Source organism: Peromyscus leucopus, chromosome 1, assembly GCF_004664715.2.
Source record: "Peromyscus leucopus breed LL Stock chromosome 1, UCI_PerLeu_2.1, whole genome shotgun sequence".
Taxonomy (NCBI): Eukaryota; Metazoa; Chordata; class Mammalia; order Rodentia; family Cricetidae; genus Peromyscus; species Peromyscus leucopus.
In genome coordinates this window covers 48688986-48707596 of record NC_051063.1, presented here as the reverse complement: position 1 = coordinate 48707596, position 18611 = coordinate 48688986, and the positions used below count along the sequence as shown (strand labels likewise).

The 18611-nt window shown below is 45.3% G+C and overlaps 1 protein-coding gene across 1 annotated transcript in view; it reads left to right on the top strand.

The window, feature by feature from the left end:
* Window positions 1-18202, top strand: part of Mms19 (MMS19 homolog, cytosolic iron-sulfur assembly component) — a 40183-nt gene extending 21981 nt beyond the window's left edge. Inside the window, 24 exon segments of the mRNA XM_028889360.2 lie at window positions 4150-4236; window positions 4839-4913; window positions 5635-5712; window positions 6288-6426; window positions 6678-6832; window positions 7213-7291; window positions 7514-7551; window positions 7553-7640; window positions 7828-7909; window positions 8382-8479; window positions 8580-8729; window positions 10189-10344; window positions 11876-11975; window positions 12621-12723; window positions 12866-12934; window positions 13125-13251; window positions 14109-14209; window positions 14679-14735; window positions 15248-15434; window positions 16331-16413; window positions 16499-16663; window positions 16735-16794; window positions 17625-17725; window positions 17803-18202. Coding sequence (XP_028745193.1) covers window positions 4150-4236; window positions 4839-4913; window positions 5635-5712; window positions 6288-6426; window positions 6678-6832; window positions 7213-7291; window positions 7514-7551; window positions 7553-7640; window positions 7828-7909; window positions 8382-8479; window positions 8580-8729; window positions 10189-10344; window positions 11876-11975; window positions 12621-12723; window positions 12866-12934; window positions 13125-13251; window positions 14109-14209; window positions 14679-14735; window positions 15248-15434; window positions 16331-16413; window positions 16499-16663; window positions 16735-16794; window positions 17625-17725; window positions 17803-17830 — 2406 coding nt within the window. The 3' untranslated portion in view covers window positions 17831-18202.
* Window positions 18203-18611: the final 409 nt, after the last annotated feature.

Here is an 18611-nt window from a genome sequence, read left to right as displayed (position 1 = left end):
AAGGCCACATGTTAATATTCTCCTCTGAGACCCCTTGAGCCAGCACTTGACAGTTCAAGTCACTCTTTGGCCACTGTCTTCCTCGCTCCTACTAGTATGGCCAATTAGGCAGTGCTTAAAGCATTCCAGTGATTTCCTAACCCAAAATCCATACTTCTCCAAACAAAAAATGGTCCAGCCTATCACAGTAATACCCCAGTCCCTGGTACCAACTCTGTCTTGGAGTTTCAATTGCTATGAAGAGACATTATGACCATGGCAACTCTTATAACAGAAAATGTTTAATTGTGGTGGTTTGCTTACAGTTCAGAGGTTCAGTCCATCATCACTGCTGTGTACAGGCAAACATGGTGCTGGAAAAAGGAGCTGCTGCATCTTGATAGGTAGGCAATAGGAAATAGACTGCCTCACTGGGAGTAGCTTGAGCATAGGAGACCTCAGAGCCGATCTCTGTAGTGACACACTTCCTCCAACAAAGCCACACCTCCCAATAGGGCCACTCCCTTTGGGGGCCATATTCTTGCAAACCACCACAATCTCTCTGAAAATAATAATGTCACTTAAAAAAGTTTAAAGGATTTTTTTATTTATGGTATGTGTCTGAGTAGGCATATACTTTATATGTGCAGGTGCTCACAGATGCAGAAGAGGGTATTGAGCGGGTTCCCTGGAGCTGCAATTACGAGTTCTTGTGAGCAGTCAGTCATGGGTGCTAGGAACCAAATTTAGGTTGTTTGTGAGAGTATTATGTGCTCTTAGCCATTGAGCCATTTATCCAGCCCTTAAATCTCTTTTATTACATTCATTTGTGTGAATATTCATACTGAAACACTATTCCTGGGAGATGTGAACAAGTGTCTACTCACCCCAGATAGGGAACTGACAATAGACCAAAGTATAGATAACACCAAAATTTGATTTGGTGAAGCAATTAATTTTACTGGGGTTCTTACAGGAATATAGGTGAAGGGTTTCTTTCTTTTTTTTTTTTTTAATATTTTTTTTAAACTTTATCTTATATGCATTGGTATAAAGATGTCAAATCCCTTGGAACTAGAATTATAGACAGTTGTGAGCTGCCATGTGGGTGCTGGGAATTGAACCTGGGTCCTCTGGAAGAGCAGCCAGTGCTCTTAACTGCTGGGCCATCTCTCCAGCCCCGAAGGGTTTCTTATAGGGACAAAATAGCTAAAGACAGCCGGGCGTAGGAGGCGCACGCCTTTAATCCCAGCACTCGGGAGGCAGAGCCAGGCGGATCTCTGTGAGTTCGAGGCCAGCCTGGTCTACCAAGTGAGCTCCAGGAAAGGCGCAAAGCTACACAGAGAAACCCTGTCTCGAAAAAAAAAAAAAAAAAAAAATAGCTAAAGACAGCTGCATCACCCAAGACAACTCACAAAAAACTTCCTGCAGTCAGCTCAACAGGCTGAAAAAGTGTCCTTTTCAGGTGTCTCAGTTGGCATGAGCCTCTTCTAGACAGCTTAGCTAGTCTTTGTTTCTTCCAGGCTGCTTGGCTCCTCTGAGAGTGTCTCAGAGCAATTTTTACTGCGTATATATACTTGGGGAGGGAAGAATCTAGTGGATCTGGTCAATTTCAGGGCCTTCTTGAAGCTATTTTGAGTTGTTTGTTTCCTGTCTTAACTAGCTTGCTTGGAGGTTGGAGTGTTTCATCTCATTGTTAACATCTGGTCTTAAAATATCCTGTTTGGTTTGGGGAGATGGCTCAGCCATTATAAGCACTGGCTGCCCTTCCAGAGGACCTGGGTTCAATTCCCAACACCCACATGGCAGCTTACAATTGAATCTAACACCTTCACAGACAGGTCAGATATGCAGGTCAAACACCAAATGCACATAAAATAATTAAAAAAAAAATCCTGTTTTACATCCCCATTTATATCCTATGTCTTAAGTTTCTCCAAAATGGAAGGCTTTAACCTCTGAGGAAATTGCTTTACAACACATGCAATGGCACATGTGGAGGACAGAGGACAACTTGCCGTAATTGGTTCTCACCTTCCGTCATCTGAGTCCTAGGGATTGACTCAGGTTATCAGCATTAGTGGCAGCGATCCACTGAGCTCTCTCTTTGTCCTATGTTACTGTTTAAAAAAAACTTTTGATAGTGTCAGTATGATGATAGCTGGTACATACATGCCATGGGATATAGGTAGATATCAGAGGACCCTTTGTGGAGTCAGTTCTCTCTCCACTTTTACATGGGTTCCCAGGATTGAACTCAGATTTCTAGTCTTATGTAGCAACAGCCTTTACTTGCTGAGCCATCACTGACCTCATTAAATCTCTTCTCTGTGTGTGTCTGTGCATGTGTGTATGCACACATATATATTCATATTCCTCGTTCCCTCCTAGTTTTTTGAGGGGAAGTCCTGAGCACATGTGATGGGAGTTATGTGTGAGCTTCATTTTCCTTCTTTCTTTATTACTTTTTGTTTTAGTTGTTGTTTTGGTTTGTTTGTTTTCGAGTCAGGGTTTCCTTTTCTAACAGTTCTGGCTATCCTGGAACTCGCTTTGTAGTCCAGGCTGGCCTCAAACTCTCAGAGATCCACTTGCCTCTGCCTCCTGAGTCTGGGATTAAAAGCATATTTTCCGCCTCCACCCTGCTTAGCTTCAGTTTAGAGTGACTTACATGGATAGTCTGGGAAATTCCCAAAATAAGCTAATCATTTTCTAGAAAAAAAACTTATGTCTGTCTAGCAGAAGAGAGCTGAACAATCAGTACTAGTACCTTATCACTTTGACCTCTGGGTGCAGCACTGAGGCCCTCTACTGTACCTACTCAGTCAAGAAAAATAAACCTCAAGGATCTGCGATGATAAAGGAAAAATAAGAAGACTGTCTAGGAGCTTAGGTTGTTTCTCTATCCCCATTCCCAATTCCAACTTCTCTTACAGTTGCCTATTCCGGAAGTTATTTAGCTACCTCAGGTCTACCTAGGGTCCTTTCATCTTAAATGTGTGAGTCATTTTCCTACCCATCTGCCTTTCAGTTTCTGCAGTTGTTTTGAGTATCTCTTATCTGGTTGTCTTCAACTTTCAGCTTTATGGCTTTTAAAAATAAAAAACCCTTTACTGTATTTTTGGTGCAGTTACCAGAGGAGAAAAGGAAAAATCTAATTGATATTTTCAGTCTGCTAGTTTGATATAGAAATTATCGATGCTTTTTATGCTGTCGTAATTATTGCTTTTTATACAGGTGAAAAAATAGAGATATCCATCAAAGAGAAATTATTTAAATAAACTGGCTTAACCACTCAATAAAACTGATGTTATGGAAGAATAATACCATTTGAAAAGTTTTTTTTTTTTTTTTTAATTTTCATTCTGTTTTGTTTGTTGAGGTTTCTTGTTATTAGTTTGGTTTGTGGGTTTTTTTTTTTTTTGTTTTTGTTTTTGTTTTTGTTTTTTTTGAGCTGGGATTTCTTTGTGTAGTCCTAGCTGTCCTAGAACTTGATCTATAGATCAGACTGGCCTCAAATTCACCAAGATCCTCCTGTCTTTGCCTCCTGAGCACTTGGATTAAAGGTGTGTGCCACCACTCCTGCTTGAAATTATTCTTAATTTAGCTGACAATGTATCTTGGTAATAGAGTGCTTTCCTAGCATGCCCAAAGTCCTGGGTTCAATTCCTGCAAATACAAGTTTGGTGGCACACACCTTGACACTTAAGAAATAGATTCAAGACAATCAGAAGTTCAAAGCCAGCATCAGCTACATAGAGTGTTCCACATTAACCTGAACTATGTGAGATCTTATTAAAGAAAAGGTGTTTAATTCTAGCACTGTAAAAAATAAATGCCTTGCTGGGTGTCACAACCCAGTCAGCGACTTAAATCCCAGCACTTGGGAAGCAGAGGCAAATGGATCTGAGTTTGAGGCCAGTATTGTCTACATAGTTAGTTCCAGGACAGCCAGAGCTACATAGAAAGACTCTGTCTCAAAACACAGAAAAAATAATGCCTAAAAGACAAAGATATGTAAAAGTGAGCATGTCTTCTTGCTGGGGCCTCCTGGTGTATGAATGTGCTAGACTGGGTCTGAGTGTGACCTGTTCTGCAGGCTTGCCAGAGTCATACTTAACGTCTGAGGGTGCCTGAAAACTATACAAATCCATGGTTCCTCCCCATTTTCAGCCACCTAATGATCCCTATGGCATCCAGAGAGATGATCTCATCCTGAGTCTCCGTGCTGTGCTGGCTTCTACACCACGTTTTGCTGAGGTGAGTCCGGTCTTGGTTAAGGGAACAGTCTCTACCCAGAGAGAGCTCTGAAGAAAGAGTGGCCTGGGTCTGGACAGGTGGATCAGCACTCACGGGCACTGGCTGCTCTTCCAGAGGACTCGGGTTTGGTTCCCAGCACCCACATGGTGGCTCACTATCTATCACTCTAGTTCCAGATGGTCCATTACCTCCTTGGAACCTGGTTTCACTCATACACATAAAATAATAAAAATAAGTTTTTTTAAAAGTAAAAGCATGGGGAGAAAGAATGCTCTATTATACATTTTAGGGTTTGGTGTCCTGCATGTGTCTTGTATGTCAAATACTTTCAGACTTTGAATATAGAAAACTTTGCCATCTCGTCCCCTAAAATACCAATCTCTTCTGTAGGAAGTATACTTGAAGTCTGTCAGCTTTGCTAATGTGCCTGTTTCTCAGGTACCACAGCATGGCAGAACAGATAGCTTACAGTTGTAACTCCTGACCTGAGTCTCACTTCTTGATGTGGCAACTGTCTCTTAGGACTGATGACAATATGGCCATGGTTGGTCCTGATGGCGAAGACACTATCTCAGGCTTAAGTTTTCCCTTTTTTCCCACAGTTCTTACTGCCTCTGCTGATTGAGAAAGTGGATTCTGAAATTTTAAGTGCCAAGCTGGATTCTCTGCAAACTCTGGTGAGTAGAATCCAGCTATCTTTACATGGGTTAGTGATGCTAAAAATACAATTTCTTGGACAGCTGGAGGCCAATTCATATGCTTTATGGGCCAGGACTTAGGCTTATATGGTTGATCTAAGCACTGTGTTGCATTCATATTGTCTTACTGTGTAACCAAGAACTGGTCAGTGCTCATTTTGTTTTTTTGGATGTTTGAGAAAGGTTTTCTTAGCCTAGGCTGGCCTTGAATTCCTGATCTTTTTACCTCCACCTGAGTACTGAGATTAGTCATGTGTTGCCACTCCAGTCTTTGTTTTAGTGGAGGGTGTGCTGGAAATTGAAAGCTCAGAGCTTCATAGATCCTAGGTAAACACTCTTCCACTGGACTATGTCAGCATTGTGCTTTCTTAAGAGTCAGGGTGAGCTCTTTTCTGTGCCCTGGGTATAACTATTAGGACACCTCGCCAGGCGGTGGTGGTGCACATCTTTAATACCAGCACTCAGGAGGCAGAGCCAGGCAGATCTCTGAGTTCGAGGCCAGCCTGGGCTACAAAGCGAGATCCAGGACAGGCACCAAAAACTACATGGAGAAACCCTGTCTCGGAAAAAACAAACAAACAAATAAATAAATGAAATAAACTGTTAGAACACCTGAAAGCTCTTTCTGCTCGAGTCCACCTCATCTAGAGTCCACCATGTACGAATGTGAGCTTGCTGACGCCTGCGGTTCTCTTGGTAGAATGCTTGCTGTGCTGTGTATGGACAGAAGGAACTAAAGGACTTCCTCCCCAGCCTTTGGGCTTCTATCCGTAGAGAGGTGAGTGTTCGTTAGGTAAGCTCGCTGCTGTTAACCGACAGGTGTCAGGCATGAGGGGTAGTGATACACCTTCTCTGTCCTCTTCCCTATCTCCCCAGGGTCAAGGTGCTAGGTTTGTTATTTCAGTGAAGCAGCAAGGGGATATAGACTTCCAGTTGAGTGGCAAGGAAGACAGTTCCCTTATGAGGGCTACCTGCTTGGTGATAGTACACGGCCATCTTTGCACAACACCTCCTCCTTGTCCTCTCGTGGCAGGGAGCATAGGTCCTGGTGCCTCTGGCACCATCTGAATGTACAAGTAGAGAAAAAGACTTAAAATTGGGGTTACGATAATCTCTGTTCAGAGTTGGTAACCTGTCTGTACAAAGTGTATGTGTCATTCCTAGTTGGACAGAGACTTATTGACTGTGTAACCAAGACAGAAGGAAGATACTGGGTCGGGAGTTCTCCTGTCTGCTGTGCCCCAAGCTTTCTCAAACACATATCCATCTGAGCCCAAGACAAAAGGCCGTGGATGGGTGGGGCCTCATCTGGTACAAGCTCACCTTAGTAGCCATGGGATCTCTCCCTGACAGGTGTTCCAGACAGCAAGTGAGCGAGTAGAGGCAGAGGGCCTGGCGGCCCTCCACTCCCTGACTGCATGTTTGTCCTGCTCTGTGCTGAGGGCTGATGCTGAGGACCTCCTTGACTCCTTCCTCAGCAACATTCTACAGGGTAATGGGACCATGGAGCCCGCAAAGGGAGTGAGCACCTTAGAGCTAGCACTCCTTTAGGGCCAGTGGCCCTTTTTGGGTGGCTCCTACATGTTCAGTGATTTGGAGACTGCAGCCCTACTTTGTATTGAAGACAATTAGATGGTAACTGCTAGCAAACAATTCCAGGTGTCAGTCAGCAATCTCCATGGATAAAGGGGAATCAGGCTATATTTGACCCACTCCCCAGGTCTATGATTGCTGCCTCTCTAGACTGCAGGCACCATCTATGTGAACCAGACATGAAACTGGTATGGCCTAGTGCCAAGCTGTTGCAGGCCGCTGCGGGTGCATCTGCCAGGGCCTGTGAGCACATCACCAGGAATGTGCTTCCCTTGCTGCTGGAACAGTTCCACAAGCACAGTCAGGTAAGGAGGACTGTAGACTAATTGCTAAACGGTCTTATTAAATAAAAAACCCGGAGCCAGATATTGGGGTTAAAACCTGAGAGATCAGAGGAATAGGAAAAGCCACAAGCCATCCTCACGTTACCGTCTCTCAGCTTCCAAACAAAGCAATTTGTCTGCAGGGGACAGGTGGGACTTGGGTGCTATGATTCCTTTCTTAGAGTGATTGAAGCTCTAGTTTGGGCCCAAATAGATCTGGGGTTTCCTTCTATTAGCTACTGTTTGTTCACTTGTTTACCCTCACAGAGTATCAGTCTTCCATAAAAGGTTAATTCTTAGAGTGTCTGAACTGAAATCATTTAAAATAGTCCTTGACCCCAGTACTCCTTGAAACATTACAGAGCAACCAGCGGCGGACAATACTTGAGATGATCCTGGGCTTCTTAAAGCTACAGCAGAAATGGAGCTATGAAGAGAAAGGTGAGGTCACTTTGTAGTTGAGTTGCCCTGGGCAGTTGTAGTGAAGATGAGTGGACCCATCAGAGGATGCCGCACCAGACTATACTGAATGGATTGCCATTGTCCGGTTTGTGTCCTGGAAATCCAGTGGTTTGAGTCCTTAACATCTGCCCCAAGTTGTGTGCATCCCTGCAGTCAGGGATGGGCTGTAAGCCCTTCTGACCTGGCCTCTGTTTCTCCTAGATGAAAGGCCTCTGACTAGCTTCAAGGACCAGCTGTGCTTCCTTGATGTTCATGGCTCTCACAGACCCCAGCACGCAGCTTCAGCTTGTTGGCATCCGGACACTCACAGTGTTGGGTGCTCAGCCAGGTATATCATGAATGAGAAAAAATAAGGGAGGGTATTGATCCCTCCTTGTATTATCTGTCTTAGTGAAGAGCAGTGATTTCCTTGTTAGCATTGCAGCACTGGATGATAGGAATTTCTGATAGGAGTTCTCGGAAGGGTGATGGCTGAAAGGAGGCAAAGATAAAGTTTGTGTTCTTTCTAACCACAGATCTCCTATCTTCTGGGGACTTGGAGCTGGCAGTAGGTCATCTGTACCGACTGAGCTTCCTGGAGGAAGATTCCCAGAGTTGGTGAGAATCGAAAGCAGTGAGGCAGAGCAGTTTCCCTACCTTTGTAGCTGCAGCAAGGGCTAGAGTTCTATGCTGTGTTTATATGTTGCTGAGTAGTTGGAAAGATGTGGGACTACTCTCTCTCTTCTTGGGCATTAAGAAGATCTATCCAGCCGGGCAGTGGTGGCGCACGCCTTTAATCCCTCAGGAGGCAGAGGCAGGCGGATCTCTGTGAGTTTGCACTCAGCCTGGTCTACATAATGAGTTCCAGGACAGCCAGGGCTACACAGAGAAACTCTATCTTGGAAAAAAAAAAAGGGGGGGGGGGACTGGGGTGGGATGTGACCAATCCAACTAAGTGTTATAGGACTTGGGTCTTGCTCTTCAGCAAGGTAGCCATGAGAGCCCATTCTCCTGATCTTCCTGGTGGCAGGCCTTGGGAAGAGAATGATGGGCAAAGGCTCAGCTAATATTTCTTCTCTGTCCCCAGTAGGGTGGCTGCACTGGAGGCATCAGGAACCCTGACCGCACTCTATCCTGGAGCCTTCAGCAGCCACCTGCTTCCCAAGCTTGCTAAGGAGCTGCAGAGAGGTATTTGTGCTAATCTGTGGCCCAACCCTTGCCAGCAAGGTTTCTGAGGAGGGTCTTCACGCCAACAGCAGTGAAAACTTACCTCACCAATTGCTTTCAGGAGAGTCAGAGGTGGCCAGAGAGGATGGTCTCATGAAGTGTTCCCGGTATTTCTGCTGTCTGCAGGCTTTGTCAGCCATTTCAACACATCCCAGTGTTGTCAAGGAGACACTGCCTCTGCTGCTGCAGCATCTCTGTCAGGCAAACAAAGGTAACTGCCAGTTACCATCAAGGGGCAGGGCTAAATGGAACGCTGGGCTAGGACTGTAAAGTTCTAACTGTAGTTGTTGTACATAGCACTGACATGGTAAGCGCTTTAAAAATCAATACCCAGTAATTCTAGTAATATGAAGATGGCAATACAGTAAGTGGATATATATTTATGGTTGTACAGGATGACATTTCAATACAAATACACTGGAAGAAAGAAAGTGATGTATCTGTCAACTCACATATCTGCCTTTTTTGTGTCTTGGAAGTGTTCAGATTCCTGCCTTGTTATAGGACTTGGGTCTTGCTCGTCAGCAAGGTAGCCGTGAGAGCCCATTCTCCTGATCTTCCTGGTGGCAGGCCTTGGGAAGAGAATGATGGGCAAAGGCTCAGCTAATATTTCTTCTCTGTCCCCAGTAGGGTGGCTGCACTGGAGGCATCAGGAACCCTGATGCTAGGTACTCTACAACATTCAAGAAATGTTGTCATCCATAGTTACCCTATTGAACCATATACCCCTATAGTTGCCTATAGAAACCCTGTCTCCTGGGCCTGGGGAGAGGGCTTGCTCAGTGAAGTGCTTGCCTCACAAGCACAAGGACCTGAGTTCTATACCGAGCACCCACATAAGGAGCCAGGCACACCTGCCTCCATCCCAGCTCTGAGGAATCAGACAGGAGGATCCTCACTCAAAAATAAGGTGGAGTGTGATCACAGAAGACACCCACAACCATCATCCTCCAGCCTCCATGTGCACACACCCACAAAAAGCTCTTCCAGTCCAGTGTGGCACCCAGGATCTGCCTTCTCTCTGTTCTCCCTTTTATTTCCTTTCTAGGCTCTGGTAACCAATATTTGAAACATGAAATTTTTTTTTCTTGTGGACATAGTAAACTTTAAAAAAAATGAAATGAAAGAAAGAAAGAAAGAGCTCAGTCTAACCCAGTCAGTCTCATTATCTTAAACAATGAATGAACTGCTCTTCTTGGATTACACATGTACACATCTTTGCCCCAGGAATTCTATCCTGAGAGCTCTGTTTTTTATCTGTATGTGTGGAAGTTGCACCATGCGCTGGGCTGTGGCTTAGCTGGCCGCGCACTGGCCTAGTGTGCAGGAGGCACTGCTTGGCATCTGAGGCACCGCATCAAATTGGGTCTTGTCTTACTGCCTGTCACCAACACTCGGAGCTGGAGGCAGGAAGATGACCCTTCCGGAGGACCCTGGTGCAATTCCCAGCACCCACATGGCAGTTGACAGCTGTCTGTCAATCCGGTCCTAGGGGACCCTGATACCCTCTGATGGCTTCTGTGGGTACTATGCATGTGGTATATAGACAGACATACAGGCAAAATGCCCATAGACTTTTTTGTTGTTGTTGTTGTTAATTTAAAAAAGAAAATGCCTGGAAGTGTTTGAGAGAAAACCCCACAGAGAATGCTGATTTTCTCTCCAAACAGGGAATGTGGTTACAGAGCCCAGTGAAGTTATTGCTATCTGTCAGAGTCTCCAACAGGTGGCAGAAAAATGCCAGCAGGACCCTGAGAGCTACTGGTATTTCCACAAGACAGCTGTACCTTGCCTGTTTGGTTTGGCTGTCCAGGCTTCCATGCCAGGTAATTTTCTGTGCTTCATCTTGGAAGTAGGCTTTCTACTAGCGTTGGATTGCACTTCCTCCTCCTGGGCATTGCTGATGTTTCCTGTTGTACTGTCAAGTCCAAATTCCACTTAAAACAAGGATGACCAGGGACAGTAACCAGAATCCAGTAGTAAGAACAGCAGTCAAAGGGATGCACATTTCCAATGCACTATTAGTTTATTAAAATTGAGCTCTAGAGTCCAGTAGGCTTGGTTGGGTCTTATCTTGCTAACTTTATAAGATACCTTATCTTGTATGTATATGTGTATATACGTACATTCATACATACATAACATAACACGTATATATGGGTTATATAATGTGTGTGTGGGGTATGATCACAGAGTCATTGGTGAGGATTAAAGGTACTATGTGACAATAGTGCTCATTGTATGGTAGTTGCTATAAATAAGACCCCATAAAGATAAGCACATATCTTAAAAATTATAGAAGACTGACATTTCTACTTAGTGTCAAGACTGTCCATATTAGCTAGCTTCATTTTCCACTGTTGACTAGGTTAAGCACAATGTTCCCAGGAGTCTTGTGCCCCTAGGGTTAGACCAGTGCAGCTTCTGCCTCCTTGTGAGGTTTTAAGTCCATAACATTTCTGCTGAATACATTGACTTGTTGGCTTTCACCAGGTGTGGTGGAGTACTTCTATAATCCCAGTGAAAGGTAGAGGCAGGAGGATCAGGAGTTCAAGTATAGCCTGGGCTACACGAGACCTTGTTCAAAAAATAAAGCATGGTGGTTCATGCCTTTAATCCCAGCACTCAAGAGGCAAAGGCAAGTGTAAGTGATTTTGAAGCCAGCCTGGTCTACATAGCTAGCTAATGCTACATATTGATACCCTGTCTCCAAAGGGGAGGAGGGAGCCCTGAAATATTAGGGGCTAGAGAGATAGCTCCTTAGTTAAAAATGCTTTGTGATTTTCCTGAGTTCAGTTCCCAACACTTGTGTGGCTCATAGCCACCTGTCACTCTAGCTCCAGGGGATCCTATACTCTTCTGGACTCTGAGGACACCTGCACTCATATACATAACATCCCACACATATATTACATATACACATAATTTAAAAATAAATTTTTTTGAAAATAAATGATTGCTCTGGAGTTAGCCTGTTATGAGGAGGACAAGAACTACTTTGAATTTCTTTCTCCTTCTTTCTTGCTAGTCTCACTATTTAGCCCAGGCTTGACAATAAGCCCACAGTCCTGTTTCAGGCTTGTAAGGCTGATACTACAGGCAATCTTGACCCAAACTTGGGGTTTTTTGTTTTGTTTCCTTTGAGTTAGGGTTTCTCTGTGTAGTCTTGGCTGTCCTGGAACATGCTCTGTAGACCAGGCTGCCCTTGAACTCACAGAGATTCCACCTACCTCTGCCTCTCAAGTGCTGGGATTAAAGGGTGTGTACTATCACCACCTGGCCAAATTTGAGTTTCTGAATCACATAGTGGCCTTGTGGTTGTGTGGGTGTACATGTACAGGTGTTTTGTTTTCACAGAGAAGGAATCCTCAGTTCTGAGAAAAGTACTGTTGGAGGATGAGGTCTTGGCTGCCTTGGCATCTGTCATTGGAACTGCCACTACCCACCTGAGCCCTGAGTGAGTATAACCTTGAGTGACCTGAACCCCGGGAGGGAGAGAGCGTTCTTGGGCAGGAGTCACAGGTGGTGCTTTCTCAGTTGGCCTTGTACCTCCTGTCTGTAAGTGTGGAGGCGGCAGGAGAAAAGGAAGGACCTTTTAAAAACAGACTATTGAGTGAGCCTTTCGATTAATGATTTTTGTTGGTAGTTTATGTTGTTAGGGTTTTTTTTTTTTTTTTTTTTTAGGTTTATTTATTTTTGTTTACTATGTATTAGTGTTTTGCCTGCATACGTATGTGATGACTGATGAAGACAGAAGAAGGTGTCAGATCCTTTGGAACTTAGTTACTGCTGTGAGCCTCCATGGGGGTTCTGGGAACCAAACTCAGGTCTTCTGCAAGGACAAGTGCTCTCATCCACAGAGCCATCTCTCCAGTCCTGAGATCAGTGGGGTTTGTTTGTTTGTTATTTTTGAAGATCACCAGTGGACTATTTTAAAAAAATATATATTGAACTCCTCACAAGATTGTAGGCTGACAATAGGCTTTCATTATGCAAATAATTGTGCCAAATTAACATGTTGAATATGTGAATAACCATTGCACCTGCACACAAATGTGCATATGCCCTGGCTCCTTAACAACACCCAGTACTCTGTCTCCAGATTAGCTGTCCAGAGTGTCACATGCATCATGCCCCTCTTCTTAGATGGTAACACCACCTTTCTACCTGAGAACAGCTTCCCAAGCCGATTCCAGCCATTCCAGGTAAGAGTCTACTAGCTCTGATGATGTGAACCTGGGAGTTCAGTACATCCTTCAGACTCAACTTTAGGACTGTTCTGGGATGGCATAGGGACATACATGCCTACTAATGTCAGACAGGTTCAATGGAGCTCTTCTTCCACAGGATGGCTCCTCGGCGCAGAGGCGACTGGTTGCGCTGCTTACCGCTTTTGTCTGCTCCCTGCCACGAAATGTAAGTGGGCCCATCTGAGACTCCAGAACTCAGATGACCTTGTGTTGAGCTTGGCCACAGGCTGAGCTGTCTTTTGCTTCCCCATTTAAAGAAGTTCTTTTCCATACTAATCTCTGATGTCACTTTCTGTCGAGTATTTCTTGGAGTTGAAGTGTCTTCTGGGTCCATTACATGGCCAGGTTTTCTGTAGGTGGAAATCCCTCAGCTGACCCGGCTCATGCGGGAGCTTCTGGAGCAGAGCTGCTGCCACAGCTGCCCCTTCTCTTCCACTGCCGCCGCCAAGTGCTTCGCAGGGCTCCTCAACAAGCACCCTCCAGGTACTGGGCTGGGCCTGCGACAGGAGCCTCCCTTAGTCACCTAGTGATGACACTGACATGTCTAGTTCTTGCTCTCCTTAGAGAATCTCATCCTGACTTCACCTACTGTCCTCAGATAGTCTTGTCAGAGACTAGAGTTTGGCAGAGCATTTCAGGGTTCAAGAAGAGAATAGAAGGAGCAGGTTCAACTCATTTCTGCCATCTTACTCCATCATGGTGCTATCAAGAATACTTTAATTTTTAACAGATTTTATTTGTTTATGGGGCAGAAGAGATGGCTCAATGGTTAGGAGTGTGTACTGGGTTCCTGGAGCAATTCTCAGCAGCCGTGTCAGAAATCACAACTGCCTCTAAGTCCAGTTCCAGTAGATAATGACACCCTCTTCTGGACGCCAGGAGCACCTGCGCTCCAATGTACATAGCCGCACACAGATTCATGCATACACATAGAGACAGTAAAACTATTTTTCAAAGATGCTTATCATTTCTATGTATGTATGTGTACCACATGAGTGCGTGGTGTTCTTGGAAGCCAGAGGAGGGCTTTGGATCCCCTGGAACTGCAGTTACATGTGGTTGTAAACTACCGTGTGGGTTCTGGAAGCCAAAACCCAGTCTTCTGCCAGAGCTGCTAGTACTCAAACTGTTGAGCCATCTCTCCATGGAGTAAGTCTTTATTGGAGTAGACAGCTCTCTCCTCAAGCACCAGCACCTTGGTGTTGAGAGTGCTGCACCAGACTGCTGCTGGCATTGTGGCAGTTTGGTTGTCTTTTTCTAGTAGCTTCTCAAGTGGTGTGTACATAAATGGTTTACATCCTTTGTCACAATATTATACCATTATATCCCTTCCATTTTAGGGCAGCAGTTGGATGAATTCCTCCAGCTTGCTGTGGACACAATAGAGACTGGCCTGGCCTCTGGATCCTCCCGTAATCAGGCCTTCACACTGCTGCTCTGGGTGAGGAGGTAGCAGAGATGCTGGCTAGACACAAATAATTGTATCAAATTAAATAAAATATTCCTGTTTGTCCGTTTTCTACTGCTTGTTAAAATACCATGGCCAAGATACCTTATAAAAGAAAGTATTTAATCGGGGTCAGAATCCATGATAGAGTAAAGAAAGGCATGACAGCAGGAACAGCTGAGCGCTCACATTTTGATCCAAAATCAAGAGGCAGAGAAGACACTGGGAGTGGCTTGAGTCTTTTTTAATCTCAAAGCCCACCCCCAGTGATATACTTCCTCCATCAAGACCATATCTCCTAATCTCTGAACAGCCAACTAGGGACCATCTATCCAAATGCCTGAGACTATGGGGGACATCTCATTCAAACCACGAAAGCCCCTAAGCCACCACTTGTAACAGGTGTACCTTGGAGTTCTGAGTTCAAATGTCAGATCCAGACTGTTCTTTTCTCTGATTACAGGTAACCAAGGCTTTAGTCCTCAGATACCACCCTCTCAGCACCTGCCTTACCACCCGGGTAAGTCCTTTCTGACACATGACTGGGATCTAAACAAGAACTTCCTTGTGATCCCATTTCCCTCTTCCTGCTCTTTTAAATATTTATTTATTTTTGTCAGCCATAGTGGCACATGCCTTTTAACCCTAGCACTGAGGCAGAGGCAGGCAGATCTCTGAGTCTGAGGCCAGCCTGGTCTACCTAGAGAGTTCAAATGACAGCCAGGGCTACATAGAGACCCTGTTTACAAGAAAAAAAAAATTATTTTTATATTATGAGTATATTTTGCCTGTGTGTGTACACGCATGCCTGCTGCCCAAGGAAGCCAGATGCCCTGAAATGGAGTTATAAATGGTTGTAAGACACTTGTGGGTGCTGGGAACCGAACCCAAGTTCTCCAGTTGAACAGCAAGTGCTTTCAACCACTGATCCACCTCTCCAGACCCTTGTCTCTTATTCTCATAAGGCTTTCATCCTCTTTGGTATTTGAGTTTTCTTTCCAACAAACTTAAAGGCTTTTTTTGTCCCACCAGCTCACGGGCCTCCTCAGTGATCCAGAACTAGGCCCTGCAGCTGCTGATGGCTTCTCTCTGCTCATGTCCGACTGCACTGATGTGTTGACTCGTGCCGGCCATGCTGATGTTCGGATTATGTTCCGCCAGCGGTTCTTCACAGACAATGTGCCTGCTTTGGTCCAAGGCTTCCATGCTGCTCCCCAAGGTGTCTGAGAGCTGGTCCCCAAATCCATGGACCTCTCCTCTTGGCCAGTCCCCACAGTAATTTAAGACCAGATGCTTTATCCTCAGAGTGGTCTGCACCTACAAAGCCATACTTCATCCCACCTTTCTGATGAGTGCATCTGAGCTATTGTGAGCTCAAGAGTCTTAATGTTAAACTCTGTGTGTGTATGTGTGTGTACACATACATATGGAAGCCAAAAGTCATCAGATACCTTTTTATTATTTGCACACCACAATATGTCTGTAGAGGTCTCTCCGTCCGCGATGTAGGTCCCAAGAATTGAACTCAGATTGTCAGGCAAACAGCATGTGCCTTGCTGGTCTGACTTGGTGTTCTTCCCTTTTTCACATCATATTGATGTGTGTGCTCAAAGAACAATTTGTAAAAGTTAGTTGTACCAAATGGGTTCCAGGGATTGAGCTCAAGTCATAAAGGCAAGAGTCTTTACCTAAGGAGCTATCCTGCCAGCCCTCCCACTTTAACTTTTGAGAGAGGATCTCTCAGTGAACCTAGAGCTTGCTGCTTTGGCTAGATCAGCTGGCCAGCAAGCCCCAGGTACTGTCTCTACTCCCCCGAGGCTGGCATTATAGGTGTGCACTGCCACGCTTATCTATTTACACAGTTCAGTGGGACTCAACTCAACTCTGCGTGTTCACAGAAAGCACTTTACCATGTCAGCTCTCTCCCCTAGCCTCAACCTCACTTTTCTTTAGACAGGTCTCACACTGTGGTTTGGGCTGGCCTTGAATCCCCTGCCTCATGCTGAGCTATAACTATAGACTTCAGCTACCACACTCATTACTCATTATTATAGCCTGATAATAAATGTCTAACCTCAGTTTTTCTCCTAAACACCTTTTTCTTTTTTCCCCCAGATGTGAAGCCAAACTATCTAAAGGGTCTGTCTCATGTACTCAACAGGCTGCCCAAGCCTGTGCTTTTACCAGAGCTGCCCACAGTAAGTCCTACAGTCACCCCTCAGGAAGGGAGAGGGCTGTCCTCCCAAGACCATAATGTGTACCCCATTTTCCATTGGCTATTAGCTCCTTTCCTTGCTGCTGGAGGCACTGTCCTGCCCTGACTCCGTGGTCCAGCTTTCCACTCTGAGCTGTCTCCAGCCCCTTCTACTGGAAGCACCCCAAATCATGAGTCTTCATGTTGATACTCTGGTCACCAAATTCCTGGCCCTCAGCTCCAGTCATTCAATGGTGCGTTGAATCCCAGCACATCCTGTAGTATCTTTCTCCTTTTGTTTGCCCTGACCTCATGTGTGTTCCAGGCTGTCCGGATTGCTGCTCTGCAGTGTATGCATGCTCTGACTCGCCTGCCTGCTCCTGTGGTAAGTCTGAAGAGTCAGAAGTGCTTGTTTGAGACAGGGTGGTCTCTTGTCATCCAAGCTGGCCTGTCTCGCTGTCATCATCCCACTCCAGTGTTGAGGTTACAAGTGTGTACTTCCATACCTGGTTGAGTACTTGTTTGCTTTCAAGTGAGATTAGCCACCCAGCTCTGTGTAAGAAGACAGAACTACATACGTGTTATATGCATAGATTTCCCCAAATGCCTTGAGCTCAGAATGGATCCATTAAATCCTGACCACCACCTCATAATACTGGTCATCCTCTTCCTGTCAATTTAGAATCATTAAAGAATAGGGCACGCTGGCGGGTGGTGGTGGTAAATGCCTTTAATCCCAGCACTGCACTTGGGAGAGAGGCAGGCGGATCTCTGTGAGTTTGAGGCCAGCCTGGGGTACAGAGTGAGTTCCAGGAAAGGCGCAAAGCTACACAGAGAAACCTTGTCTTAAAAATCCAAAAGGGGGGGGGGGCACATGGAATGTATTTTAGGTGTGAGGGCTGGTGTTCAAACCCTCATATTAAAAAACTTAAAAAAAAAAAAAAAAAAAAAGACGGGCATGAGTCCGGAGAGATGGCTCATTGCTTAAGAGCACTGGCTATTCTTCTAGAGGACCTGAGTTTGATTCCTAGCACCCACATGGCAGCTCACAACCATTTGTAACACCAATCCTAGGGGATCCAATGCGCTTTTCTGGCCTCATGGCACCAGGCAGACAAAAAACACCCATACACATAAAAAATAATTCTTAAAAATGGGTCACATTTCACTCCCATCAGAGAAGAGTAAGATGAATGATGTCCTCTGACTTCACAGCTACTGCCGTACAAATCACGGGTGATCCGGGCCTTAGCCAAGCCCCTGGATGACAAGAAGAGACTTGTGCGCAAGGAAGCAGTGTCTGCGAGGGGAGAGTGGTAAGCTGTAGGCTGAAGGGAGTGGTGGGACCACGGAAAACCTCAGGGTAGTGTTGCAACATTCTTTGTGCCTACAGGTTTCTCCTGGGGAGCCCAGGCAGCTGAGCCTCCATCCTGGCCTGGACCCTTCTGACAATCTAACCTGCAAGTACTAACCTTTGAGCCATCCTACAAGACAAGGAGACTACTTGCCTGTCTTCCCCATGGATGCAGTACAAATGCTGGGCCTCTCCTGCATGGCTGTACAAGACACTTCAGTGTCCTGATTTCCAATGGACTGTTGAAGAAACTGAGTGAGACTTGTATTTGAGGGAAAGATGTTGGACCTTGAGGCTCTCCTATATCCTATGTCAGGAAAAGAGAGCTATCCTGCTGAAGGGTGAATGGTTGAGTGGGACCCTGTGGGCCAGGGATGGTGGTGTGTGTGTGTGTACACCTGCCAGAGAATAAAGGCTTTGTTGTTGTTGTTTTTGGTAATGGGTTGATTGACATGTATTCCCTTTAATCCTACATATGCTGTAGTAGCACAGAGTTATGGAGAGCTCCTAGCCCTTCAAAATAAGGGCTTCTTGAGCCTGACCTCCCCCATCACCAAGGCAGACATAGAAGCTACTTATCTTTACAAATCAAATGCCTTTATTTTTGCTCCTTCTGCAGCACATGAGAAATGGCAGTGACCTTGGCAATAGGCTTAGTGTCTCTGTCCCATTCAGAAGCCAGAATTTCAACATACCTGATGAATCTTTTCCCAAAGTGAAAGAGATGGTTGCTAGCCCCAGTGCTGTGACCTAGAGGGCATCAGAGTCAGCACTGGACAAGGTAGCTAGTTGCCTGACCCCTTGTCTGGGGCTAAAACTTATTTGCCTGAGTAAAGGGACATCAGTCC